The 27,411-nt window shown below is 50.5% G+C and overlaps 1 protein-coding gene across 2 annotated transcripts; it reads right to left on the reverse strand.

Moving 5' to 3' along the window:
- Positions 1-704: 704 nt before the first annotated feature.
- CDC42EP3 (CDC42 effector protein 3) lies at positions 705-27,399 on the reverse strand. Of its 2 annotated transcripts, none has more exons than XM_075535303.1 (2): positions 27,165-27,399; positions 705-2,683 (listed from the first exon to the last, which is right to left on the reverse strand). In XM_075535303.1, the coding sequence occupies exon 2, from the start codon at positions 2,450-2,452 to the stop codon at positions 1,685-1,687; it is 768 nt and encodes a 255-aa protein (XP_075391418.1). In that variant the 5' UTR covers positions 2,453-2,683; positions 27,165-27,399; the 3' UTR covers positions 705-1,684. The 2 variants fall into 2 exon arrangements, with proteins under 2 accessions (XP_075391418.1, XP_075391419.1); XM_075535304.1 differs by lacking the exon at positions 27,165-27,399 and adding an exon at positions 3,797-3,933.
- Positions 27,400-27,411: the final 12 nt, after the last annotated feature.

Consider the following 27,411-nt stretch of genomic DNA (forward strand, 5'->3'; position numbering starts at 1 on the left):
GGGAGCATGCGGGTGGTTGACAAAGGGAAAAGAACCAGCCTGTACACTTCCTGTTCCTGTTTTCTTAACCAACATCCTCCGCATCGTCCTTGAGGGGGAAGACAGCAGAGGGCAAGTGCTCACAGGAGTGCCTGGGTGGCATAAAAAAAATGGTTAATGCATTCACCTGCTAACTAAATGGTGGGGGTGGGGGGGTGTTCAAGCCACCCAGAGGCGCCTTAGAAGGAGGGGCTGGTGATCTATGTCCTAAAAAGACCCCACACACATAAAACCCCATGGTGCACTACTCTGACAAGACCTTGGTGGCAACTGTTTTTGCTGTTGTTTTGTTTTTTTCCCATGCTTTCTACGGCCCTCGAAGGGCTTCTAAGGGCTGAGCTCAGGGAAACAGTGGCCTCCACAGAGGGCACCTGGGTTAGTGTTTACTGTGCGGTGTGACTGAAGGAAGCCGACTCACAGAAATGAACCTTGTCAGAGAGATTGGCAGCAGGGTTGACTCTATAAAACCTCCCACCTCGTGTGACCATTTCCCCTCCACACTAGGGGACCACACTTTCAGGAACTGGAGTTATGGAGTGGGTGGAAATCATGTTTCACCTGGTTTGAAAACCTCATGCACACTTTGGAGAAGCAAATTTTCTAGCCTCAGGCTTAAAAGAAAAAAAATTTCCCTTACATTCCTGGGTATAAATAAGCAACATTCATTTTAATGTTTACTCTTTATTGTGTTGCATGAAGTACCTATGTAATGCAAGTATGTACTGCACTGAGACACCATCTCGCCATATACATCATGTGGTGAGGCCCACGGTCTCGGCAGAAGCATCGTGAATAGCCTGTGCCTTCACACTTTACAGTTCAGGGCTGACAGAAATACAACAGGTGAATCCAAAGAAAAGAAAAGAAAGATGCCGAGCAGGGGCACACTTTTCCAAACACATGCGCACACTGCTCGTAATGCAGACAGGGCAAGTGACATCTGATGCTGCGGCTATAAAACGTAGACTCTGCGAGAGTAAGCCGAAGGCACATAAAAATATATTTTAACTTTAAAAATAACTTAGTTACAGGAATACTTGGCTTTGTGTCTCACCAACACATAGCTGACAGTCAACATTTGGCGATATAGATATAATATATAGGGAATATATAAGAGCTACAAGAAACTTCCCCAAACCCTTAATTAACATTATTCAAATGTGAAAAAGGGGAAAGATTTTAATACTGGAGAATTCGCTCTGGTGAGCCCAAACGAGATAATATACAAAAGCGTCTAGAAAAAAAAAGGCTTGAGTGTTAAATAATCTTGACTTCCTCTTGCTCAGAAAATGCCAGAGTCCTGCCAGGCTCCTTCCCATGGCTCGCCTGGCCCTTCTTAACAAGTGCCAATCCCGGCCAAGCCAGGCTCTGTCTGTCTGCACAGAAACGAGAGTTGACCATCAGCAGTGCCCGCCCCAAACGGGCTCTGACACACGGACTCATTTCCTCTTTTCCCCAGGGCAGGTTTTTATTGTGGCTGCTTTAAACGTGTTGCAAACAATAGGTACAAAAATATCTCGCAGGGACGTCATCTTAGGAAACCCATGGTACGCCTGACTGCAAATCCAGCCCTTGACGCGCTCCTCTCCGACGGGGGCTCGGTTTGGCTCATGTTTCACCTCCGGGGACCAGGGCAGGGGTCCTGTCACTTGTTTTTGTCCATGACGTTTAGCACTTCATCCAAGAGTGAGGGCCCCAGGTCGAGCTGCAGGGAGAGGAGGGAGCCGGTCAGATCCGAGAGGGACTCCTCTGATGTTGCCTTGGCCTTGAGCAGCTCGCCCTGGGCAGGCTGGTCAAACAGGTCCTCGGCCGGCCAGTCGGGATACTGTTCCGAGAGGCTGGACGAGTGGCTGTCCCTGCCCTGACTCGACTGCGAGGCGGACCCGCTGGAGCCCCAGGAGGCGTCTGCCTGGTGGGTGCTCCTGTTTGCCAGCAGGCTTCTTGGCTGCGGTGGCGGCTTTTCCTCCACCACAGGCTCGCAGCGGAGCCCGGGCAGCTTGGCTGGGCCGAAGGACTCCTGTTTGCAGTTGAATGTCACCTGCGACAGCAAGGGCAGCATGAGTGCTTGGGACCCTCCGATGGTGGGGAGGGAGATGGCGTTTTTGAGCACGGGGGAGGGTGTTTCGGGGAACATGGAGTCAGAGGTGCTGTTGGCCCTGAAGAACTCATTATGCCCCGGGCACTGGCCCAGGCGGGCTTTCTCCTGGTTTCCAGGTAACAGCTCATAGTTGCCTTGGAGAAAGGAAATGTCCCCAAAGACATCGTGCTGGCCCTCCTTGCCGATGTGGATGGTGTGGCGGAAGTCTCCGAGGGGAGGGCTGATCATGTCGGGGGACAGAATGTCCCTCAGTTTGAATTTCTTTCCTTTCTTGTTATTGGCAGCTTTCAGGTAAATCGGGGTCTTGGCCGGCATTTTGGAAGTTGCAAAGGTCTATTTTGTAAAACAGAGCGGGGTCCCCTTCCCTCCAGAGGCTGTGCACGCCCCAACGTCCTTTTGGCAAGAAGCAGTCACATCACTTTCCCCAAGCAGCTTAAGAGGAGGCTCTCAGATGGGGCGCGGCCCAGGAGACCTGGGAGCCAGGTGGGGTGTCCACGGGAGCTGCTCAGCTGCTCACACCATCTAGTCCTTTCCACACCACGGGACCTGGAGGAACAAAGCAGAGCGGGTTACACACTGCGGGCTTTGCAGGGATCGCGGCTGTCTTGTGTGACTGGGTCGATTCTGACATGACTGAGGTGGGTTGGTGCCTAGGCTGTGACTTTGACTGAACTTTCTCGATGCTTTTCCATAGCCTGTGCCCTTGAACTGCTGACCTTTGGGTAGAGGGTTTCACCCACTCTGCCACCACGGCTCCTTTGGGGGTTCCAGAGTCCTACCTCTTCACAGAAGCCTCTGCAAACTGGGCGGTTCGGTTCCCACCCACCGCTGAGCTGTCCCTGACGTCTCCTCCCTCCACTATGCAGAGGAGAGCACCTTAACAAAGGCCCACACGTCTTAGCCCTTCCTCTAACCCACCCGCCCTGCGAGGGCAGGATGCCCACTCATCGCAAACCCCGTAAGACAGGAAGAACTGCCCTGGAGGGCTTGCTGAGGCTCTAAAGCAGCGGTTCTCAACTTGTGGGTTGTGACCCATGGGGGGGGGGTGTCAAATGACCCTTCCACTAGGGCTGCCCAATTCATCACAGTAGCAAAATGACAGCGATGAAGGAGCAACGAAAATAATTTTATGGTTGGGGGGCACCACCATAGGAGGAGCTGTATGAAAGGGTTGTGCATTAGGAAGGTTGAGAACCACTGCTCTCAATCACTGCGGGAGTAGAAAGCCTCATCTTTCTCTCTTAGAGCGGCTGCTGGTTTCCAACTGCTGAGGTTAGCAGCCCAACGCACAGCCTCGATGCCCCCAGGGCTCCTCTGTAGGCCGACTTGGGGTGGGAGGGGGCAAAAAATAACTTAAAAGCCCAAACCTATGACACCATCACCACTTAAACATGGCTACAGACACAGCTTTCTGTACACACCCTTTCATCCAACATGAAAACCAGTTACCTTGTGAAGCCCATAAGCACAGGGGGCTCCTGGCTTCTTCCCATCTAACAAGGTTGGTTTCAAAGTGTTGTTTGTTTGTTTGTTTACTGTGGACATTCCCCTAGCAAGACTGATAGTACTTTCTGGCCAAGTTCTACAGGCAAATGAAGTTCATGCCATTAACTCCCCGTCCAGTAAAGAAAGGAAGGGCCGTGGTGCTCTCTCACTCACCCTAAGGGCTGGCAGCTGGACCCCAGCAGCTCTGTGGGAGGAAGATGAGGCAGCTCGCTTCAGGAGAGCTCTCAGCCTTGGCAGCCTCCCGGGCAGTGCCGTTCTGTTCTGTAGGTTCACTGTGAGTTGGATTTGACCTGATGGCAACGGGTTTGGTTTGGCTTTTCTCAGGGAACGGGCTGGAAATACCATGTACGCAGCGACAGGATGGTGGAAGCAATCAACATGCTTGGAACTGGACTGATTCCACCCAAAGGTGCCTTGGAAGAAAGGCCTGGCGATGTGCTTTTGAAAAGCCATCCACCGAGAACCTGTTGGGCAGTTCTACTCTCAGAGCTAACATGACGGTGTGGGGATGGTATTTCCCACACAGTCCTAGTTAAAGGTGTTCATGTTTTATTTTTCTTAATCATTTTATTGGGGCTCCTACAACTCTTATCACAACCCATACATCAATTGAACCAGGCATGTTTGTACATGTGTTGTCCTCATCCTCTTCTAGACATTTACTTTCTATTGAGCGGTTGGTATCAGCTCCTTTTTCTCTCCCCCCTCCCTTCCCTCATGACCCCCCTGATAAGATTATACATTGTCATTATTTTCATCTCTCACACCGACCGCTGTCTCCCTTCCCCCATGTGTTCTGTTGTTCTTCCCCCTGTAGAGGGGTGTATGGTTATGTGTCAATCATTGCGATTGGTTCCCCCTATGAAAGGAGTTCTTACAGAGGAAGGAACTCAACTCAGTAATAATTGGCCCCCCCATACCCCAACACACACTCACACTACAAACCCACCCTTCCTACTAGTGTACAGCCAGTCAGTGACGAAGCTGGGACAGGAGTAAACATTGTGGGGGATGCTGAGCCCAGGATCTGGTGGCCTGAGATGGAGGGAAAAAAGAACAAACTGCTTCTTTTACCCCTCGCTGTGGTAGGACGGCTGCTGAGGTCTCTGGCTCCTGGTGCGAACGCCTTTATGGACTCTTGACTTACTTCAAACGAATAAACATGTGTGAAGGTGTGGGAGCTCGCTTCCCGGATTAGGCTACATGACAGAAGGCTTCTAGCTCGGCCGACCGTCGAGACTCCCCATCGATGGCTATGAAGCAGCAAGCACGCGTGTCTGAGGGAGCCTGTGCAGGTCACCCTCCAGGAGCCCAGAAGTGTCCCCGGTCAGGCTTCCGGTAAGATCCATTGCAGCCCTGGCTGACACTTAGATTACGGCCTGAGCAGACTCTGAGCAAATCACCCAGCTAAAGGATAACTAACGGGTATTGTTTCCCCATCACCAAGTTTGTGGAAATGTGTACACAGCACTCGGCCCCCCGCCGTACGCCCCAACCCATGTATATTACATCCTAAGATTAGAGAAGAGCTAGAAGATGTTGGAAATGGAGGCCTTTATGTTGGAATGATCAACTCTTGGTGCACACAGGTCCATGCCTTTATCAGTTGCAAAGAATCCTTTGCAGTTGCATCAGCTGACACCGGTCCCGCTGCGGGATCCCCTAATGCGCTGCTCTCTGCCCCTCTGCTCCACAGCTTGCAAAAAATACCCCAGGGCTGGGTGCGATGGTAACTTAGCGAGAGGCACATTTGCCTGCAGCAGCTGAGAGCTGTCCCCGTCTGCCCTTTCACAGGAGTTTTAAAGTCACTGCCAATGGCAGGGGACAAGAATGTTGCTCTCCCACCCTCTGTCATAGGGACAACTGTCTGGGGGATGGGGATGGGGAGTGAATGGGCATATATCTGCAAATAGAGTCTGCCAGCAAGCGCATGCTCCAGGCCAGAGAAGGAAGTGAGATGGACGGACCCCCAGCCCCACTTACCGAGGAGGCCAAGGTAGCAGGAAGAGGTGGGTACCCATGCGCAGTGGGCTCATCTCAACACTGCCCAAGAGAACTCGTTCCAGAAAGCCCTCCAAGCTCCCTGCCTTCAAGTGGATGCGGACTCACAGTGCTTCCACAGGACCGAGTGGCACTGTCCCTGGACAGCCCTGTCTTTCCCCCGAGAGAACTAGTTCCTGCCCCTCCTGTTCTCTCTCCAGCCTCTGCCGGGGCCCGGGTCACAGGAGCCTGGCGAGGTAGTGGGTTGGCATGGCTGCTAACTGCAAGGACAGCAGTTTCAACCCCCTCGGGACTCTGCAGGAGACAATCACAGCAAACTCACGGCCATCAAGCGGATTCCAACACAGAGCCTGTCAGGCAGGGTGGAAGTGCACGTGTCCTGTGTCTGAGACTATAAATCTGCACAGGGCAGTCTACTCTGTCCTGTGGGTGCACTCTGGGTTGGAATGGATTCAATGGCAGTGAGTTTGGTCCAGTTTGGGTTTGGGAAGGTAGTGGGTCAAAACACTCCCTGGGTGTGCTGCACTCTGTAAGGTGCCCCGCCGGCCTAAGGACACAGAGTGCCCCTGGGTTCGGTGGCCCATTTCAGATCAGGAGCATTAGAGACACTGTGATTTCAAGAGATTCAACTCTAAGTGGGAAGATGGGAAACCCTAGTCAAGGGATCTGTGACTTGGGCCTGGTTTGTGCCCTCTTTCTCTCTCTTTCACACACACACACACACACACACACACACACACACACACACACACCACACACAATTTTAGTTCTAATTTGGTTCTTAAAACAATAATAAGTTTAAAGGCTGAGTCTCCTTGCTAAAACATCAGCGCTTCCTTCTGTGTAAGTGCAAAATGCACGGTTCCAGCCTAGGGCCCTGCCACCCACCCCTCCCCCCCAGGCTTCTCTGGGAACAGTGTGGGGACCAGCTGAGGTCTGGGGGACAGCCTGATGGTCTCAACACACACAGCCAGGAGGGCAGGTGCTGTGCAGTGTGTTCACCTCACTCAGGGTGGCCGCTGGAGCCTACTGAGAGTCACCGTGGAGGACTGGGCCGTCTGCTTCACAGAGGTCTGTCCGTCTTTGGAGCAGCCCTCCTCTGCCTGCCTGGGGCCGCCACGAGTCTGAGTCCCCTTGCAGGCAACTCACAATAAGGGACAAGCTGCGCTTTCTCGGAGCCAGCGCTCCTGGGGGTGAGCTAGATGACTGGCGTGCAAACATCGGTGTGGGGAGGTGTGAGCAAAAGCCACTGCCGGGGAAGGACGGCAGTGTGTGACATAAGAAGTCCTTGGGAGAGGACTAAGGAGCCTCCGGTGGCGTGGTGGGTTTACAAGTGGCGCTGTTAACTACAGTCGCAGTTCTCAACCACCAGCCGCTCTGCGGGAGAAAGGTGAGGCTTTTCCTCAGGCAGAGGCAGAGCCTCAGAATCCCATGAGGCGAGTTCTACTCAGTCTTACGGGTTGCTAAGAGTTAGAATTGAGTGGATGGCAGAGTTTGGCTTTGGGGGTGGGGAGGGAGGGGGGGTTAAAAGAAGGCCAGGTCTGGCTGCTGGTGGCTAACCACGGTGGCAGTAGCTGAGTGGGGACAGCCTGAGCTGGGAGACACCCAAGCAGCTTTGCTCTGTGCCCAGAAGGAAGCAAGCCGTGCTTGCAGGAGGGTGGCGTGGGAGAGAAGGGCTACCTGAGGGACTTACAGGCCAGGAGCGCAGGACTAGACGAGAGCTGGCCTGAAGCACTCCTGGGCTTGCAAGTGACCATCTGCTTGCACCCACCCAAGTCTGGCATCAATGTAACTCCCGGGCACTGACCCTTCCAGGGTGCTGACCCACGCTTGGCCTCTCTTACCCTTGGCCTCTAACCTTTGTCATATAATATGGACTAGGCTCTCGGTGTCCCAGTTTGTCTCCCCCTACTCTCCCTGCCCCCCGGCCTGTCTTCCAGCTAAAGCTATCTCTCCGTTACCTCAGCACACTCCTCCAACCACACGTTCTATATATAGCCCTTTCTCAAAACCCTTCCTTGACCTGAAATCTGAACTCGCCCACCAATCCTTTTCTGCGTTCTTGCACCCCTTTTTCTTCTAGATGACAGAGACAATGGTCACCGGTGCCTGGGCGCTGGGCGGGGGATTCACCCAGAGAAGGGCTGGACTCCTCAGCGAGGGGGGCCCGGGGAGCCCTAGAGAGGTGGCTGATGGGCAGGAGTGTGGGCCACCAAGTCCAGTCGGCCGTGGACGGGCTCCCGTGTACAGGCACCAGGGACAGAACTCAAAGGGCTCCAAGCTCCAAAGTGCCAGAGAGCTGGAGCCAGGGGTTCCTAAGACAGACTGAGTAGTGCCAGGCATGGCATAACCTGTAGCTACTGAGTCCATTCTGACTCATGGGGACTCCAGGTGTTAAAAGGCCAGCATGTTTCCTGGAGCTCCAGGAAGCGGGTCACCAAGCCTTTCTTCCGAGGTGCCACTGGGGGGTTAAATCCTAGGCTTTAAGTTAGTCATTCAGTACTGTTTGTAGGGCCCAGGGACCTTTCCTTGGCAATTCTAATAGCTCACCTGGGACTGATTTAAGCAAAAATGACAGTGGCAACAGCAGAAATATGCACAGCAAGAATAGCTCAGCGGAGGAAAGAGAGCCTCTTTGTTTTATCTCCTTGTCTCTCTTTTTGTCGGCAGACACTGCAAACCCCTAACAGGGTCGCAGCACAAGGAGGGTGGAAACGAGGGGCCACAAAGCTGGCGCCCTGCAAACCCAGCTCCCGTGGCTCTAAGAGAACCAGGGGGCCGGGAGGAAGCGATTCCATTTATTCTGAGAAAGGAATGTTTGGTTTGCCCACTAATGATTCTTAGCTGAATTCCTAGTGGAGTGTGAGAGTAAAATATTCCTTGCATCCTGCAAAATAGGTTGCACAATGTTAATTAGAAACATGTATGTATAAAAATAGGTGGGATAAGGGGGGGGGGGCAGTGCTGCCCAGAGAGACCTCCTGGGTGTTTCCTTTCTCTTGCTTTCCGGGAGGGAGTTTGTGTCTGGTTTCCCTCTCCGGCTTGGCCGTCTGTCCTATCCTCCCAGGGCACCTAGCTCCCGATCACTTTCCACTTTGCCGCAGTGCACCCCTGCCGCGTGCACTCAGCACCACGGCTCCACCTGGGCTCTGAACAGAAATATTGGAGTCCTCCTTGATCAGCAGCCTTAGGTAAGGATGACTCACCTAAGTGCCTCCCTCCACCATCTCCCATCCCCCAGCCAGGTTTGGAGAATTTCTCTCTCAGCAAGAAGAGGCAATAACCCCTGCGCTGCGAGAGGCTGAGGAACCTCACAACACCGCAGCAAGTGACCAGACCTCGGAACGCTGGAAGGGATAAAGGCTCCCTGGAACTAGCAGGAGCCAAGGAACCTGGTCACATAAGCGAGAAGGAGTTAAGGAACTACACAGGTTCAAGAACACTCAGGGGGCATGATCTTCAGGGACCTAAGGAACTCCTGGAGTGTCAATAGATGAGGAGACAACTTGTTCTGTAAGGCCCTAGGGAACCAGAGGGCCTTGGCAACCACAGGGAAAATAGATTTTTGGCTTCTCCAGGGAAGATCCCACCGCCCCCCCCCCCACCAGCCCACACACAATAAAGCCCTCAAAGAGGCGAATGTGTTGTTCTTTCATTGACTGGACTCACAGTGATCTGATGTGGACAACTGTTCTATAAGGGGTTCTTGGGCTGTGGGTTCAAACCACGCAGTGCTGAGGGAGAAAGATGAGGCGGTCTGCTCCCATACAGATGACAGGTTGGAAACCCTAAATAAGGTCATTATGAGACAGAATGGGCTTGATGACAGTGTGTTTTTTGTTTTGTTTTTGGTGAGGGCACAAGGTGGAGGACTGCCAGACCTTTCTTCGGCAGTACCACTAGGGAGTTGGAGCCTGCAGGCTAGCTGTCGAGTGCTACTGTACCAACTGGACTCTCTAGCCACCACAACCAAGAACCCAGGAGTCCCCCAAATCCCGTGGAGGCCACTAGGAGAACCCAAGAGCCCAGGGAGAGGCCGCCATCACAGACCCACTGGAGAGGCCCTCCCTCAGGGCCACAGCCACTGCTCAATGCCTCCCAGCTCCATGCCCTTTCACCGACAGAACGCGCAGACGCCTCCATCCCCTTTCTATATTTGACAAGTCAGTGATTTTCATCAGCCACATGAAAGGACTGTGGCACAGAAAACTACTTGTATTCAAATAAGAATGAGTTAGGTCCTCGTCCCAAACTGCTGGAGTCTCAGGATCGCACGTTTCTCAAGACGACAGCGCTCTCAACTCTAACAGATATGACACCCCAGCCTGTGGTTTCAGAAACACTACAGTAGAGTGATGTCACAGAGGTGCTCCTGCCAACCAGCTTGCAATTTTGGGAGCAGTATTCCCCAGGTTAGACAAAGAATATAAGAAAAGATCAAACCAGAGTACTAAGCACCCAACACAGACCTTAGATGACAGTCCAGGACAGAAACAGATGCCACCAGAGAGCACACAGGAAAGAGCATCCTGAAGGGATGCTTTTCATATTCCCAGTCTATTTTCCTCCCCGCATTTGGGAAGAAAATGCCTTTTCAGTTTTTAGCCTTGTATCCTCTTTCCCCGCCGTCTGAGCTGCGGACGCAGCTAGCTACATGCTGCCACACGGCCAGCCTCAGGAGCATAGCCCAGCAGCCCGCCGTCAGCAACACGCTGCGCCAAGAGGAGCCGGCTGCGTCTCATGAGCCCACTCAGAACGTCTATGACACACAGCTTCATCCGTGATTTACAAGTGGACTTTTCTTTTATGAGTCAGCTAGCAGGGGCCTTTATTTTCCGTTTACAACCCCAAGTACACAGAGACCCACAAATACCATCGGGGAGACTCCCTGTTCACTTGCGTACACTACTTACATCGCATTTATTTATGTGATCTACTTGTCCCGTCTCAAAGATTCCTTAGAAGCAAAGGAAGACGACAGACCAGTCACTTCACACAGTACCAAGTCACCACTTAGGAAGAGAGACTATCATGGCCGTCCCCCCATAAACATGAGTTCCTGGGGAGGATCAAACGTGCACCCTGATCCCTGGTAGTTGGGGGAGGAGGTGCTGAGACGCTCAAGATGTTTGGCTCATTTACATGAGACTCAGCTTCAGGACTGGTCACAAGTACCTGTTCACGCTTTCTGGTCAGGGGAGAGAATCGGCAGGTCAGAAGCCATACAGTGAATCTGCCCATGCACTTAGGTTAACTAATGGATCCGCAGCATAAAGATGAGGCTTTTGCTTCTGTAAAGATTTCCAGCCTTGGAAAGCCACCGGGTTAGTCCTACTCAGTCCCACAGGCTCACTAGGACATGGGATCTACTTCAGGGCGTTGAAGTTTTGTTCTCCCCCTTGAGTGATGGAAAGTACTCTAACTTTTCCATCGGGTTGGGGTTAGAAATCATTCTGGGTTGTCGGAGCATCGAATGGTCCAGCTAGCAGGCCTGACCATCCTCCACTGTCCTGAAGCCGATTCTGACTCACAGTGACCCTCCAAAGCTGGCGTAGCGATGCTGCAATGCAGCTGATGACTTCCTGCAGCGCCTCGTCCCAATTTGGAGATGCGCTGTAACTTCGAACCTCAGACTCGTGGTTATAACCTATCTTGGAGGGCATTATCTGTTATGCGAATGAGACGGGATTGAAGTAAGTGGAAAGAATGGGCATCTGAGTGCTTTCTGTGACTAGGTACGTTAAGCACTCTGACTTAATGCTTACAACACATCGTTGAGGCAGCAGGTCAATCCCAATGTGGGAGAGCTGGAATTTCAATCTGTGCCCGACACCAGTCAACCACTGCCTACTGAAACACAGGGGAGTGCCAACGCTGGCTCCCTCTCTTGATGCCTACTAACACCAAGGAGCAAAGATGCGCTTTGTGGTCCCAGGAGGGCACAGGAGCTCACCACTCACCTGTCGGAGAGGAAGGAACTCAATTCTAGACACCAGATCTTCCTACTTGGGCTGAGTAGGGTTTGTATTAGAATCTCAAAAAGAATTTGACTTAAAAAAAAAAGAATTTGACTTCATGGTTTAACATCAAAAGAAGCAAAGGACTATGATTTTAACATCATGAAAATCCATAGCCTCAAGGAGAGAAGCACACATCCTGCTTAGAAAATCGCGGTGAACGCTGTGAATTATTTTCCCAAAGGAAGCGCTAGCACAGGGTCAGACAAAACCTCACTGCTCTCACCTGGGACAATGGTGCCTTCCCCAGCAGCTGACGGACACCTCACTTCCCTGGCAACTCTCTGAAACTAAGAACTCGGTGTCCCTTACGTGGAATGTCCTCCCAGCGTCTTACCACTCACAACATCCTCCCGACCTGGGCTTGCGTCACTTCCTTCCTGGCGGAAGTCTAACTTACCTCATGCACTCCAAGGCTTACGGCTGGATTCATGCGGCATTGATATCTTAAATGTTGTTATTTTCCTGTCTTCTCCAGGAGTGCGGTAAACTCCAAAGAATAAGGAAAAGTGCCACCAACGAGGAGTCCTGCTGACGAGTCTGCTCTTTCTGCTGGGTCAGCCACAGGGCCTCCTGTTGGAGACCTCGCGTCTTCCCTCAGCTCAACGGTCTGCAAACGTCGGTGTGCCAGATCTGATGCGCTGCCTGGTTTGGTAAATAAAATGTCCTGGGCACACCCACAGCTATTCATTGATCTGATGTCGAAGGCTCAGTGGTTCAACGTCTCGGGACATGTTGATGGCTGTGACTAAGGCTGGTGGCGCTGCTGGGCACGAAGTGGGCAGAGGCCAGGGATGGTGTTAAATGCACAGGGTGGTCTGCCACCACAGAGAAGCTGCTGTTCCCGAACGAAGTCACTGCCATCTCATTGACTGCAGCTCATGGCGGCCCTGGGACACGTGGGAATGCCCCGTAAGAGTTCCCGAGGCAGTAAACCCGTGCAGGAGCAGACAGTCGCATCTTTGTCTGGCGGACTGACTCATGAGTTGCAACTAGACTTGGTACTCAGCACAACTAGACTTTGGAGTTTGTACTCTGCCCACCCCCGAGCTCCTGCCGTGTTTGTGGATTTGCCCTTGCTGTGTCCCACCTTGTATGACAGGGGAATGACCTCATCCAAAGCTCTCAGCTATCATCTTGGCAGAAGCAGATGGTCACTCCTTCCTCCAGAAGAGCAGCGGGGTGGGTTTGAACGGGAAAACATCAGGCTAGTTTCCGAGAGCTTCAATGCTCGCACCCCCACCACTCAGTTGTGTGGACTCTCACTTGGCAGAATGGCTGCTCTTGTGCTACAGGGTTCGAGCTGAGAGCACGAGGACGGGCAGGGATCATGCGGCCCATCCCACAGCCCTCAGCAAACCCCCCTGCAAACACAGCCTCCCCAGCGCTCCAGCTACACCACTAATGACACCTTCTAAGTCAGCAGCTGCAAGCCCACACGAGGGTAGCGTCTAGACCAGTACTGCTCAGTGTGGTCCATGGACCAGGGCCAGTCCAGGCTGAAATGGAAATGACGCGTTTAGAACCTTCTTTAGCAGTGGTTCTCCACCTTCCTCATGCCGCCACCCTTTCATACAGTTCCTCGTGTGGTGGTGACCCCCCAACCATAACATTATTTTCATTGCTACTTTATCATGGTCATTTTGCTACTGTTATGAATCAGTGACCCCTGTAAAGGGGTCGTTGAGAATCGCTGTCCTAAAGGCATTTGGCGTTTTCCTGACAAGTCATTTTACTCAACAAGTCGTAGATGAGTTTGGAGTTGTCAGACTCGTGTGTGGCCAAGTTGAATCCTTGTAACCCGAAAGGAAAACAGAACTCTAGTCCTTTGGAAAGTACAGCCAAACTGCTCCAGAGAGGCCAGGAGGAGGGACTGCATCTCACAGACTTTAAACATGCTGCCAGGAGAGACCTGTCTCTGGAGAGGGGGGTGTTTGGTGAAGTAGAGGGCAGTGAAAAAGAGGAAGGCTCTCAAGGAGATGGACGGGACACAGTGGCTGCAACAACGGGCTCAAACCCAGGAACGATGTGAGGCTGGCGCAGGGCCACCAGGCAGCTTCCCTCTGCTATACACACGTCAAAGCTGACTTGATGGCGTCTAACAAGTCCTACAGGGACAGTTTGAGAGGCACCAGGCCCGCCATACTCAGTACGACCCCAGGGGAATTCTTTCCTCCCCCTGCCTCATTCTCCATAAAATCCTATCCTCCTGCCTCTTCCTTCTGGCGGTGTCATCTCCTCCTATTCATCCTCACTGGCTCCTTCTTGCCCCTGGCCCACGTGGGCTCTCTCCAAAGGCATTTTCCTCCTCCCCACCACTCCTTCTGCCTCCAGTCTGCAGCTCCTCCCTACACTTTATCTTACCTGAGTGAGTCATCTACAGCCTCAGATAATCTTGTCCCACTCAGAACCTTACAATGGCAGGCAGCCATTGGAGATAAGGCAGATTGCTTTAGCAACCTAGTCCCATCCCTGCAACAATATCTCTGGCTAGTTCCCTAAGGCCTCCTAACCTTGGCCATGACTGTTTTTACACCCTTGCACAGGCTTCCGCTACCTCGCCTCCCCCTTGTCTGTTGGTGTTGCAACCGTTCAACCAGGTCCCTGCCTTCTCAGGTCTGACTCAAGCTTGGTGTCTGCCAAGATCCCCTAAACTCCAAAGCACCAACTGATTGCTCTGGAATCATTTTAAATTCAAAGCAGCCCCATAGCCCAATGTTACCCTACCCCACAGGGTTTCCAAGGCGGTAAATCTTTACAGAAGCAGATTGCCACATGGTTCTCCTGTGGAGTGGATGGTGGGTTCAAACTGCCAACATTTTGGTTAGCAGCCGAGTGCTTAACTACTGTGCCACCAGGGATCCCTTGGCATGCCCAAACAGACCAACTACACAGCCTCCTGAGAAAAAAGACCTCTATCTTGTTCATTAATTCATTGCCATTGAGTCGGTTCTGACTCATCGTGAGTCTTACAGGATAGAATAGAACTGCTCCTGTGGGTTTCCAAGGCTGTAAATCTTTAATGAGAGCAGAAAGCTTCATCTTTCTCCCGGGGAACAGCTGGTAGGTTCAAACGGCTGACCCTTCAGATGCCGCCCAATGTGTCACTCACTGCCGCCTGGGCTGCTTACCTTATCGCTAGTAGATGCTCAATAACCATTTGTTGAGTAAATGGGGGATCTTGAAGGAGACTGCGTCTTCAAATCCACCTGATGACAATTCAAGTTGGAGTCTCTCTATGACTTCTGGGGGTTTGGGGTGGGGTAGGGATGGGGATTGGAAGGAACCTTGGTGCTGCAGTGACTAAGCGTTGGGTTGAGATCCAAAAGGTCTGCAGTTCAAAGCCACCAGCTGCTCCGTAGACAAAAGATGGGGCTTTCTACTCCCATAAGCAGTAATAGTCTCAGAAGCTCAGGGAAGTGGTTCTGTTCTGTCCCAGACAGGGCTGCTATGAGTCAGCAGTGATTTGATGGCAGTGGGTTTTTTGCTGCTTGTTGTTATTGTTCTTATGGGGTGGGAAGGAGATCAAAACATTTAACAAGGGACTGTGGTGCCTTTTTATGTGGCAAAGGGCTCTCTTCCCACCTATAAGCCATTTAAACCGTCTCTAGCCATGCAGAGTAAGAATGTAGCAGCGCATCAATGTAAGCCACAGTAATGCTAGAGGCTCATACGGATCTTTAGGATTAAGGACATGAATTGTGGACCTGCTGCTTGAAAGAAAAATGACTTCTGCCCATGACTGCAATGTGCAAATAGGTCACAGAGAGTGGCAGGTCTCCCGAAAGAAGTGACAATACATTTCCCAGAATGCAAACGTGCTAATTATATTTAAGTCAAACTTAAGGATGGGGACCTCAGAGACACAATAAACCTGCTCTCCTGACCTTTCTTTTCAAAAGGAAGTGGATCGAGTGGGACTCAGGTTCGTCCAAGATGTATATGGGCACCTCAAGGCGCTACCATAGACATTCTGTAGAAAAGGACCGTTTCATTATACATATTAAGTTATATATATATATATATATATATATATATGTATATAACTAGAGGTCAGTTCCAGACCTGAAGGGTGAACAAGGGCCAGAGTAAGTCCTGGTCTCTCTTATGATTGAGCTCTACACCTCTCTATCCAGTCCCTTCGAAGACGATCCTTTTCAGAGCAATCGGTAGTACTAGCTGGGTACCATCTAGTTTTTCTGCTCTCAGGGTGTGGGAGACTGGTGTGAGCTTGGTCCTAATTGTTTCCTTGTCTTGATTTTTTTGGTCACTCTTCTCTCCTCTGGATGAGGCAAAGACCAATAGTTGCACCTTAGCTGACTTCTCACAGCTTTTAATACTCCACTCGCCACTCACCAAAGACAGACATAAAACACTGTCTTTGTGAACTGACACCAATTAAAGCCGCAACTATGGTTCTGATCCCGTAGGCGCAGGGACTGTTGCCCTCAAGATGTTTGGTTATGTCTACGAAGTTGCGCTGATTATGTTCCCTGTATGTATTCACCTACTCCCCTCCTACACCTGTTCAGCCTGCATGTTTACCCAAGTATCTGCTTATAGTTCAGCCCTACTGAAGGACTGGATTCATTAGAGTGTTTGGCTCTGTTGTCTTTAACTCTTGCAAGCCTGCCCAGACTCTCTAATGACCAAAAGAGCCACTTCTGCTTTCCCTTTAAATGCTGTCTGGGGGAGCCATCAGAAACACAGTTGCAGATGGGGCTACAGATTCCTAGCACCTGTGGGACCAGAAGGGGCGCCTTGGTGGCCTAAGTGGGTTGTGAGTTGGGCAGCTAACTGCAAGGTCAGTAGTTTGGAACCACCAGCCTTTCTTCATGAGAAAGGCAAAGCTTTCCACTCCTGGAAAGAGTTAGGCTCAGAATCCCACCTGGGCAGTTCTACCCTGTCATTTCTAGGGCCACCATAAGTCAGAATCGAGTCCATGACAGTGAGTGTGTTTGGTTGATTTTGGGGGGAGAGGGATCCGAGCACAGGCTAACTTCCCATTTACACGTAGGTGCCTTCAGCTTCCATTCGCCCAGCCTTGAGAGCAAATGAGACTCCCGAGTTTGGAAAATGATGGTCAGCTGTCACCAGTCAGACAACAGTGCCGCTTTAATGATTTCTTGCAGCGGTGTCTTCGATCCCTAAAGCTGCTGTAACAGAACCTACAAGTAGGTCCTGGCTTTAAAGAACAGAAACGTATTGTCTCCAAGTCTGGAACTGGGCTCTAGAGGAGGGTCCTTCCTTGGAGGCAGCCCTGGGGCTTCCCTGTGCTCGTAGAGGGGCCCTAACATGGTCTATTTTCCCTCTGTGTGTCTTCTCCCTCTCGCTCTATGGCTGAATTAACATAACAAATAAAATAATGTATTTCTAAGCAGGGTCATTTTCACAGGTGTAGGGGAATGAATTCCACACAATTTTTTGGAGGGGAAATCACTTAATCCATAATAATAATAGGCATGTTTCGTGGTCCCGAAGGGATCAGTTATCAGGCATCAAAGAACAAAAAATCATATCATTGGCTACACACCTCCATGGTACGATCGCCGAAGACAAACGAGTGCATAAGCAAATGTGGCGAAGAAAGCTGATGGTGCCAGGCTATCGAAAGAGATAGTGTCTGGGGTCTTAAAGGCTTGAAGATGAACAAGCGGCCATCTAGCTCAGAAGCAATAAAGCCCACATGGAAGAAGTACACCAGCCGGTGCGATCACGAGGTGCCAAAGGGACCAAGTATAAGGCATCATGCAAAAAAAAAAAGTATATATATATATGTATATGTTTATATACCATAGTGAATGAAGGGGGAAGTGCAGAGTGGAGACCCAAGGCCCAAGTGTCAACCACTGGAGATCCCCTCATAGAGGGGTTTAGGAGAGGAGATGAGTCAGTCAGGGTACAAGGTAGTACCGATGAAGAACACAGCTTTCCCCCAGATCCTAGATGCTTCCTACCCCCAACTACCATGATCCGAATTCTATCTTGCAGGGCTGGATATGGCAGAGGTTGTACACTGGTGCATATGGGAGCTGGAGGCACAGGGAATCCAAGGTGGACAATACCTTCAGGACCAGGGGTGTGAGGGGCGATGCTGGGAGAGTGGAGGGTGAGTGGGTTGGAAAGGGGAAACTGATTATAAGGATTCACATGTGACCTCCTCCCTGGGAGATGGACGGCAGAGAAGTGGGGGAAGGGAGACTCTGGATAGGGCAAGATATAACAAAATAACAATCTGTGGATTATCAAGGGCTCATGAGGGAGGGGGGAGCAGGGAGGGAGGGGGAAAAAAAGAGGACCTGATGCAGAGGGCTTGAGTGGAGAGCAAATGCTTTGAAAGTGATTAGGACAAAGAATGTATGGATGTGCTTTATACAATTGATGTATGTATATGTGTGGATTGTGATAAGAGTTGTATGAGCCCCTAATAAAATGTAAAAATAAAATAAAATAATAATAGGCGTGTTTATATAGTAGTCTGAATACAGAAAACACTGCAAACAGCCTAAACTTCCCCCAAACTTTCTGATAACCTACCCTATCTTCTGGGGACAAAAAAAAAATTGGGGTGGAACACAATCCATTTAAATTTAATTGCATCTAAATTTCATTTTGTTTTATTAGTATGAGGAAAGGTGTGGAGACCAATGGGATAAATGATCATCTGCGATATTCTGCTTCTTCGTAAAAAGGGGGCGGGAGGAGGCAGAACCTCGGCTTGGTGGTGGGAGGAGCACAGTAAACTTCCACTCAGCCCTCCTCAGGTTACTTGTCTTCTGACAGGGTTGCTTAGGGTCACCCTGAGAGAGGCGCTTTATTTGGGCCTTGATCTTAAAGCAAGTATCTAAAGAATCTTATTGATAAACTGACTAGCAGTCAGGGCAGGGTGAAATCAACAGGAACACTGGGAATAAGGAGAAACAAGAAGCTCCGTGTTTGGGGTAAAGTAAAAGATCAAGTCTGTCCAGATAACCTTGGCTCTCAGTTTATCCCTGCCGCCAGGAAGCGCCCTCTGGGTCTCAGGTCTTTATAGAGCTGGTAATAAGTGTTTCCCTTTTCAAGTCTTTGGCCAATGAGCCCGTAAGTAAAAAGAGTTGTAATTATTATCACTTATTGCAACAAAAAAAGCAAAACCCCATGAGCCATAAGAAACCAAGGGGCCCGGGTGGCAGAGGGGACGAGGCACTGGGCTTCTCCCCGAAAGGTAAGTGGTTTGGACCCACCAGCCCTTCTGTGGGAGAAAGACCAGGCTGTTGGCGTCTGTAAAGATCTCCAGCTTCACAAACCCTATGGAGCCAGCTCTATTCTTCCTCGTGGGTTGGCTCATGGCAGTGGGTTGAGAGATGAGAAACTAGAGAGCCAATAAAGGACTAGGGAGGGTCCTTCCCATTTCGTTTAGCCCTCACGATTGAACACCCAAACTTGCATTTAGTCTGAGGCGTTCCCAAGGGGCTCAGGTACCAAATGTCAACTCCCCGTCTGAGGAAGAAAGGCGGTCTGTGTGAGAAGGCCCTGGTGGGGACTCATCCGAGAGCAAGAAACTGGTTTCAAATCCGGTGCTAAGTAAGGCATGTGGCTTCAAAGGCTTCACTTCATGGAACACAGGCTTCCGGAAGATCACCATCACGTGCCCAGTCCCCAGCTGGTCACTCATGTTTTGATTCCAGGGATATAGGCGGAAGGCGTACTCAGTGCCAGGCACTATGCTGGGAATTGAGGTTATACCAAGAATACATTCAAGGAGCTTACATTCAGCAGATGGTAAATACATGCACACATGACCAGGTGGTCAGACACTCATGGTGGCTCAGGAGAGAGGCCAAGGCGGGCTCCAGGAGACACTGCCCTTACTCTCCTGTAGCACATGGGCTCAGCACACACTGGCCCTCTGGCATGACGAAGCGTGGGCGGGCGTAACCCAAGACTGAGAAGGTTCCAGTGATGGCCACCAGAACCAAAGGGGGGGGCGGGGGGGGGGAGGCATCCTTCCACTATAGCAGGACGCACCGGAAATGGGTGAGTGGAGCGAGCTTTGAAGACAAGCGAGCAGAGTGTGCCACCCCAAAAAGAGAGCGGATGCCTCGCGTCTGGCTCCGATAAGAGGGGCCACTTTTTCATGAAGGCTTACCAAACAAAAATAATCTCGGCTCAGTCCCCATCCTCAGGGAATAGGCAGTCTAAATAAACAGCCACCCAGAACCATAAACAGCCATTTGAATGAGGTAATTCGCATGCTTCCTAGAAGGCAAGGCTGCCTCTTACTTACTTTGGGCATGTCGACAAAAAAACATGACCTTCAAGGAGATTGACTGACCTAGTGACTGCAACTCACTCATAGTCACAGAGTGGATTCAAACTCACGGCAGCCTTATAAGCCAGGGTTGAACCACCCCTGTCGGTTTCAGAGGCTATAAATCTTTACAGGAAGATAGTCTTAGCTTCCTTGGGGTCGCTGGTGGTGTGGAACTGCCCATCTTGTGGTTAGTGGCCCCTAGAAGCACAGGACTAGGCAGCGTGGCGTCTGCGGTGGGTAGGGTGACTACGAATGGAAGCCAACTAGAGATGGCACCTGACAACAGAACAGCAAAGGGCTACATCTGGAGAAGGGGGCAAACACCTGGGCCTACTTCAGAATAAAGAGAGGAACAAAAGATGACAGTAGCCTGAAGACAGGAGCTAGCCGCTCCAACCCCACACACCATGGCGGCCACCCAGGGCAAGGCAGCGCTCTGCCTCATGATGGGCGGGCAAGGCTTAGAGCCTGTCTCCTGCTGTGTTGACCGTCAGTGTTTGAAAGCCTGCACTGACCCTTGGCCAAGAGAGCTCAAAGCTAATAGCTAATATGAGTCAAGTACGAAGGGGCTTTAAAAAGTGTGGGGAAGTCCCTTCTGATTCAAGGCCCTGTCCCCTTGAACTTTTTGATGCCCCTTGGACATTCCAAACTAGCGAAGCATGCTCCGCGCAGCATCTCTCTCCTTGTATAACAATGTGTGTGTGGAGCCGAAATGATTCTAACGTACTTGACCAGACAGACCTTTCCATGAACACACGGCAGTAATCCACTAGCAGCCTAACATGTCTACAAATCCCACCTTCTAGGATGTTGCCACAACATGATGGATGCCCGAACATGTAAGCTGTCCAAATATCGCCCGACTTTGATATGCCCTGGCTTTCTAGGCTTGCTCAGGATGCTCGGCCAGAGGTCCCACGGTCTGTTTTCCAACCTGGGGTTTTACTGCTAAGTGGTGCTTCTGCTCCCTGCTCCCTGGATTCGACAGCTAGATACTCTCTACAATCATTTAGCATTAACTGCCTCATCTGCCACACACTGGGAGAGAGCTAGGAACGGAACCTATGCTTTCTGCAGCACCTCCGACGTCTTAATTCTCCAAACGTGGTCAAGCAGCAGAGCGACCGGGTGTCTGTCGCATTTTCTGGTGTGTTCTGTGGCTCTATTCCTGTACAGCCTGTGGTTTCTCTAAGACATCCTCAGGGGAGATCCATGTACACACTGGCATATGAAAGGCTCTGGAAGGTCTGGCCTAGAAACTTGAGTTTTCCACAGAATGCTTTCCTGGTGTTACTCACTGTGCACCGAGGCAGCACTGCATGTATTAGGGAGCTACAGGTGTGTGATCTCCGCAATGTCATCTAACCAAGAACCAGAGGCCAAGAGGCTAGCAGAAACATTTCCAAATATGGAAGTAAAACCTTAGAACATAACTCATTGAAAACGGGTCTTTCATCAAATTTTTATTTCAGATTTGGGCGTCTAGAGAAGTCTGCCCCTGACTCATGACCTCAGCAATCAGTAATTACCAGGAAAACTCATCAAGCCTGCAAACCATTTGCTGGCTATTGAGAAATAGTACACATTTTACTATCAATGCCGATTCATATTTCTAAAATTACAGGGCTAGAGTTTACCAACTGACACCTTAATGTTGAACTCAGTTCATCATTCTGATTTCTGCTGAAGCATGGCGTTGCTGAAATAAATAGCAAGGGCCATTAAAAAGTTCTTGGAAAAATGGAACTGGAAGATAAATGGAATTATTTCAAAAACTCTTTGAAGCCTCCTTGGATATCAAGAACAGGAAGGTGGTTGTTTTTTTTTTTAAAGTAAAGAAATGCATTCGACTATTGCTGTAGAACTATTTGGGTCTTCGAATTAGCCATTCTGGTTGCACGGAGCTGTCTGGTTTTGTAGCCTTTAAGAAGAGAGGGGCAGCAAAGTGAGAATTCCAAATGGAATCAGACAATCCCAATACTCTTACCCTTGGAGACAAGGCAAGGTGGGCAATTGCAGGTGGTCCTTTGTGGAACCCCTGCTTGTGTCTGAGCACAGTGCCCAGAGCAGACACCTACAACTCACCACACCCTCACAGCATCAAAGGCAGGGATGCTTGAGGCGCTCTGGTGAGCAGAGGCTCTGGTGAGCCGAGGCCCCCTGTAGGCTTCAAAGGTCTCCTCGCTCTATCTTTCCCACCAGAAGCCTATCTCACGGGGCTCGGACATGAGCAGGACTGGAAAGGGACCCTGACTTCCGCCAAGGAAGAGCCCAGTATTGGCCTGCTCCACTTGCTTGCAAAAACACTTCTCATCTCAGAGCAAAATCTTACCAAATATGCACTGAATAAATACTGAGCGCAAGGCAGGGGTTGGTTACTCACTGGGCTGCTCACTGAAAGGTCAGCACTTTGAAACCCCCAGGCAGAGTCTCTGGGTGGCGTACGCAGTGAATGGACTCAGCTACGAAGTGTACGGTTGGATATTCAAGTCCACCTCGAGAGACCCTGAAGAAAGGCCTGGCGGTCTGCTTGAGAAAACAAAGCAACAACTTGAAAGTGCCGGCCACAGGGTCGCCATGGTTTCCAGTGCCAGGCATGGAAGCAAGGACAGGTCCCTGAATGGCCCAGGCGATGCTTGACTAACTGTCCTAAAGGCTAGTCAGGGGATGCAGGGTCCAGTAAACAAAACCACCCCAGGGAGTGCGGCTCTCCTCTGAAGCTCGAGGATTGGCCGTGAGGAGTCAGGTCCACAGCAACATGTCTCATTTGTCAGTGTAACTCCTGGTCTCAAGGAGGTGATGACCCCCGCCCCCCGACTTGGTTACTGGGCTTGCACCCCCTGTCGCTCTAGGGCAGTGGTTCTCCACCTCCCTAAAGCTGCGACCCTTTCATACAGTTCCTCATGTTGTGGGGACCCCCAACCATAAAATTATTTTCGTTGCTACTTCATCACTGTAATTGTGCTACTGTTATGAGTCATCATGTAAATATCTGATAGGCAGGATGTATTATCATTGTTACAAATTGAACACAATGAAAACATAGTGATTATCACAAAAATAATGTAATTATATATTGTGAAATATTTATTTCTAATGACAAATAAATGAGCCCTTGTCTTGCAGCATGGTGTGGCATGATTAACAGTCTTCATGCTGGGTACTGGTATGTAGGCGTATCTGCATGTGGGAAGACCGCCTGGAGCTATGGATAGAGGAGCTGTGTCTCCGTTCCTAAGACCACCGGATATAGGTGTTTTCCGATGGTCGTAGGTGACCCCTGTGAAAGGGCCCTTCAACCCCCAAAGATGTCGCGACCCACAGGTTGAGAACCGCTGCTGTAGGGCTTCTGGAGGCAAGAAGAGAGTTCCCACCAGGTCCCCGCTTCACCTGACTCTGCAGTTCCATGTTCTTGGCTGTGGCATGGATTTTCTCATTGCAGAGCACCTCATTTTTACCTCAGAAATGTCTGAACGTATGGTTTGGAATAACGACTCCGTTCTTTTAACTCGGGCAGGTGGACGCATGGTCCACTGCAGGGGAAGGCCGTTGCCTCACACTCAGGAATGTTCACCATCTCCCTTGAAGAAGGAAGGAAGGAATTCATCATCACCCTTCGGTGGGTGTTCCTGTGAGCCGTGGTGGTGGAAGGGTTCAAGCCCTCTGCTGCTAACAGAAAAGTCTGCTCGCTTTGAGATTTATAGCCTTGGAAACCCGTGGGATCCCAAGACCCTGAATAGACACAACAGCAGTGGGGAAGAAATGAATTACTTGCCAGAGGCCAAAAGCCAGAGATTCCGATTTAACACCATCCCTGCCTGAGTTTGCCCAGAAGTGGTGGTGTGGCATTTAATACAAGGTCAAAAAGATCTTAATTCACACCCTGATTCTGTTACTTACTTAGATGTGTGACTGCGGCCAAGTTACTAATCCTTTCTGAACTTGAGTTCTCACCTGGTAGATACAAACAATACCATCTACCTCCAAGAGCAGTTATGCATATCAAATGACAGGCCCCGTGTTAGGCAACGATTGTAACTCAGGCAACAGTTATTAAGTCTGCTCTGGGACAGGCTTGTTATCTGATTATCAATCCCGATAATACTATCCCTATTTTGTAGTGGATAAACTGGGAGAAACAAACAGGTCAAGTAATTTGCCCAAAGTCACATAGTTCATAACAAGCAAAAGGCCAGCTTCATCCCTGCTCACAAGTCTGACACTTGCCTGTGACAAATATGAAGCCTTCAGGCAGAAGACACATGACCCCCCGCCCCCGGCAGGCAGGCTTCTGAATGTGGGTTCTTTCCCAGAGAGCTGCTGACTTTCAGGTACCATCAGTCTCTTATAGGAGGGGGCTTCAAAGAGTGCAAGGAAAAAGGACTGAAAAGATAAGGGAATTTTCCCATGAACTTCTTTTGAAGCCCCTTCCTACATGTACAGACCATGTTGTTAAATTATGCACGTATGCTTGGGTGTTTCTTACTGTGTGACATTGGCAAGTTATATAACTGGCCTTTGCCCTCAGTTTTCACAGCTGTAAAATGGGGATAGTAACAGTTCCTCCTTCATAAAATTTTGTTCAAAAAAAACCACGAAGCTGGTAGAGGTTAAGAAGAGCCGCTGACTCACAGAACAGGATCCATCAGGGGACATACCTTTTGCATCTAGTCATGACCAGGGGCGTGTATCAGGACTGAGGCTACAGTGCTTGCTAAAGGGGGTGGGGCGGCCAGCTGTAGCTTCGAAAGGCTACCCTTGTTCTCTGGCAAATACGCTGCATTAGTAACAGACGTTCTTTTTCAGTCAATCAATGAAAAGAAAAAGAGGCCCGTTGGATTCTGGCCAGAAAGAACTGAGGCAGGGCCTAAATGAAATCAGACTCAAAGTAAGAATTTTAACAATTGGGGAAAAAAATCAGAGCGGTCTTCCTGGCAACGTTTTTGGTTTTGAATAGAATTCCACCTACTGGATCAGTGCTACGAGTGGAACCCTAATGGGCAAAGAGCTCGTGAAAAATTTATGGCCTGGTAAAAATCTTTGGGTGACATTGGTTAAAGCAACTTGATCCCCAACGCTGTCGAATACCACCAGTTTTATACATGGAAGAGGGCAGCCCTCATGAACATGTTGGACATAAAACAAAACGCCACATGAAAGGAAACGCTGGAGAGCAGATAGAGCAAGCGAGCTCATGTGAACACTCGGCAGTAATCTTTATGGCTTTGTACTTACTCATCTTGCGCCACATTTGAATTCACAATAAAAGGCACAAGGGTGGGGGGGGAGAAGGGGGGGGGCACTATTACTCTTGTCGCCGCCTTTCCAAATGCCACTGAGACACAAAACAGGGTTTCACCACTCCGATTGTAGGGAAGGGAGAATTCATCTTGCCCTATGTCTGTAGCTGCTGCTACAGCCACAGTATCATGGTTCCCACTTATGGCATTCATCATGTAAATCTGCAGCAGACGACACCGCTGGAAAACAGAAACTGCTGTGGATCCCCAACCCAGTGCTTCCACATTCTCCTCTAGGGTCCTTATCTGGGTGCCCAAAGGCTGATACTGAGCATTCAGTCAATGGGTGAGGCCTATTGAGAAATCTACATGCTCTGGGAGATTTCATGGAGAAATTTCAACCATTCCTTGAATACATACAATGTCTTGGCCCTCTATTTTACATGTGACCGTGCTGAACATTTCACAAGGGCCCCCAAGTCACTCTGGATGTTGAAATGTTGAGGAGTTTGTGCTGCATGGCTACCCTGTGCTGCCTGCTTTTAACTGCTAACAAAAATGCAATACCCAAACCCCGGCCATCGGTTCTGATTCACAATTGTTATTAAGAGTTTGTAAAAATTGCTGAGAGTATCAAAGAGACCTCTGCAACGATCCAGAAGGAGAAAGTGGCAGAAGTTAGAATGGTGTATGATTCTTTTAAGTCATCTCAGGGATACCTTTTGGGATATCAGGTAATGTTCTATTAACTGTTTGCTGGCCAGCTTCCTGGTGAGCCTTTTGTCTTTCTTTCATATTAAGGGGAAATCCTGGAAGCTGACTTTGCTGTTCAAATACAGACATCCTCTCCCTGGCCAATTTTTCTGCTGTTTAAAGACAGCACTCCAGAGAAACTGTTCAGATATTGAAAGGCCTAAAGGCTTGGGGGAAGGAATCCTTGTGTTCTCTCTTAACACATTCACCAGATTCCTCCCTCTTCCCAGGGACTCCCTCTCCCGTACCCCTATAACCCCCACTCCCCCAAATACATCAAAACTGTTGCAACCCAGCCTTGCCATTGCTATTCCCACCCTCATTTTAATTCATGCACTTTTTTTATAAACAAAATGTAATTACTTGACTGTCAGCCCGGGCTGCACTCTGGGGCTTTTACTCCTTTCAACACAGCTGCGCTCCCGGCTTTGATGCTGCTGTCTATGTGGCTCCTCTCAGCCACAGCCTGGCTCTCCGTAATGTAACATTCAAGTGCATATTTATTTTTAAACTGACCTCTCCTAGACTGTACAGTATAAAGGAGGTCCTGCCAAAAAATATGCTACTTTCTATTTATAAGATGAAACACATGCCTCCCCAAGTCGAGAGGGGGGTGGAGTATCATAATTCTTAAGAGGAAAATGACTGGCCAGATCCATTCATCCTCACGTGGCTGATACTTGCCCGTGTCAAGATTCTTAGTTTCAAGGAGATAGATTAGAAGAGAAAAAAAAAAAAAACGAAAAAAAACCAACATCGAAACGCATCAGCTGTTTAGAAACCACATTTAAAAAAATCATCTGCCAGATCTGCAGGTCTCTCATCTCAGTGGAGAAGACTTCGCGCGGGTACTGCCTCCTCGCAGATGGGTGCGCCCGTGTGCAGTTCTGCCGGGTGCCAATCCGCCAACGGAGGGGCGCGGCAGCCATGTGTGGCTCTTTCTCAGATGGAAAAATGCTACATGTGCCCAGAAATGGCTCTGTCCACAGAGAGGGTGCGGTGTAGGCACGCAGCTCCACCCTGAAAAGTGGTGGGCACGAATGGCCGAATGGTACAACCTGGTGGGTGCTGCCCGGCCCCCTGCGCGCACCCTGACACCAGCTGGGAAGGCGATGCCCTCCCTCCGTATCCCCGCTCCCCATTCGCTTCCAAGCCCAGTTCGGAAGCAGTCACGGTCCGACAGACAGACAGACAGACAGGGGTTGGCAACCACTCACCAGGTCCCGAGGATCCCAGATGGGGCCCCGGAGCCCAGCGCCGTCCCCGCCCGCTGCGCACACACAGATCCGGCCCGGTCGGCCCGGCGCGGCGACTGCTCCCAGCTGGACTCACTGCGGGACCGCGAGAAGGCGCCACGGCCAGCAGCCCAGTCCGTGCCCGCGGCTGCGCTCGCCGTCCGCGGGAGGAGCCCCGGCCGGGAGGGAAGGTGGGAGCGGGACTGAGCGCGCGGCCGCCGGCCCCGGG

The sequence above is a fragment of the Tenrec ecaudatus genome, chromosome 17 (genome assembly GCF_050624435.1).
Source record: "Tenrec ecaudatus isolate mTenEca1 chromosome 17, mTenEca1.hap1, whole genome shotgun sequence".
NCBI lineage: Eukaryota > Metazoa > Chordata > Mammalia > Afrosoricida > Tenrecidae > Tenrec > Tenrec ecaudatus.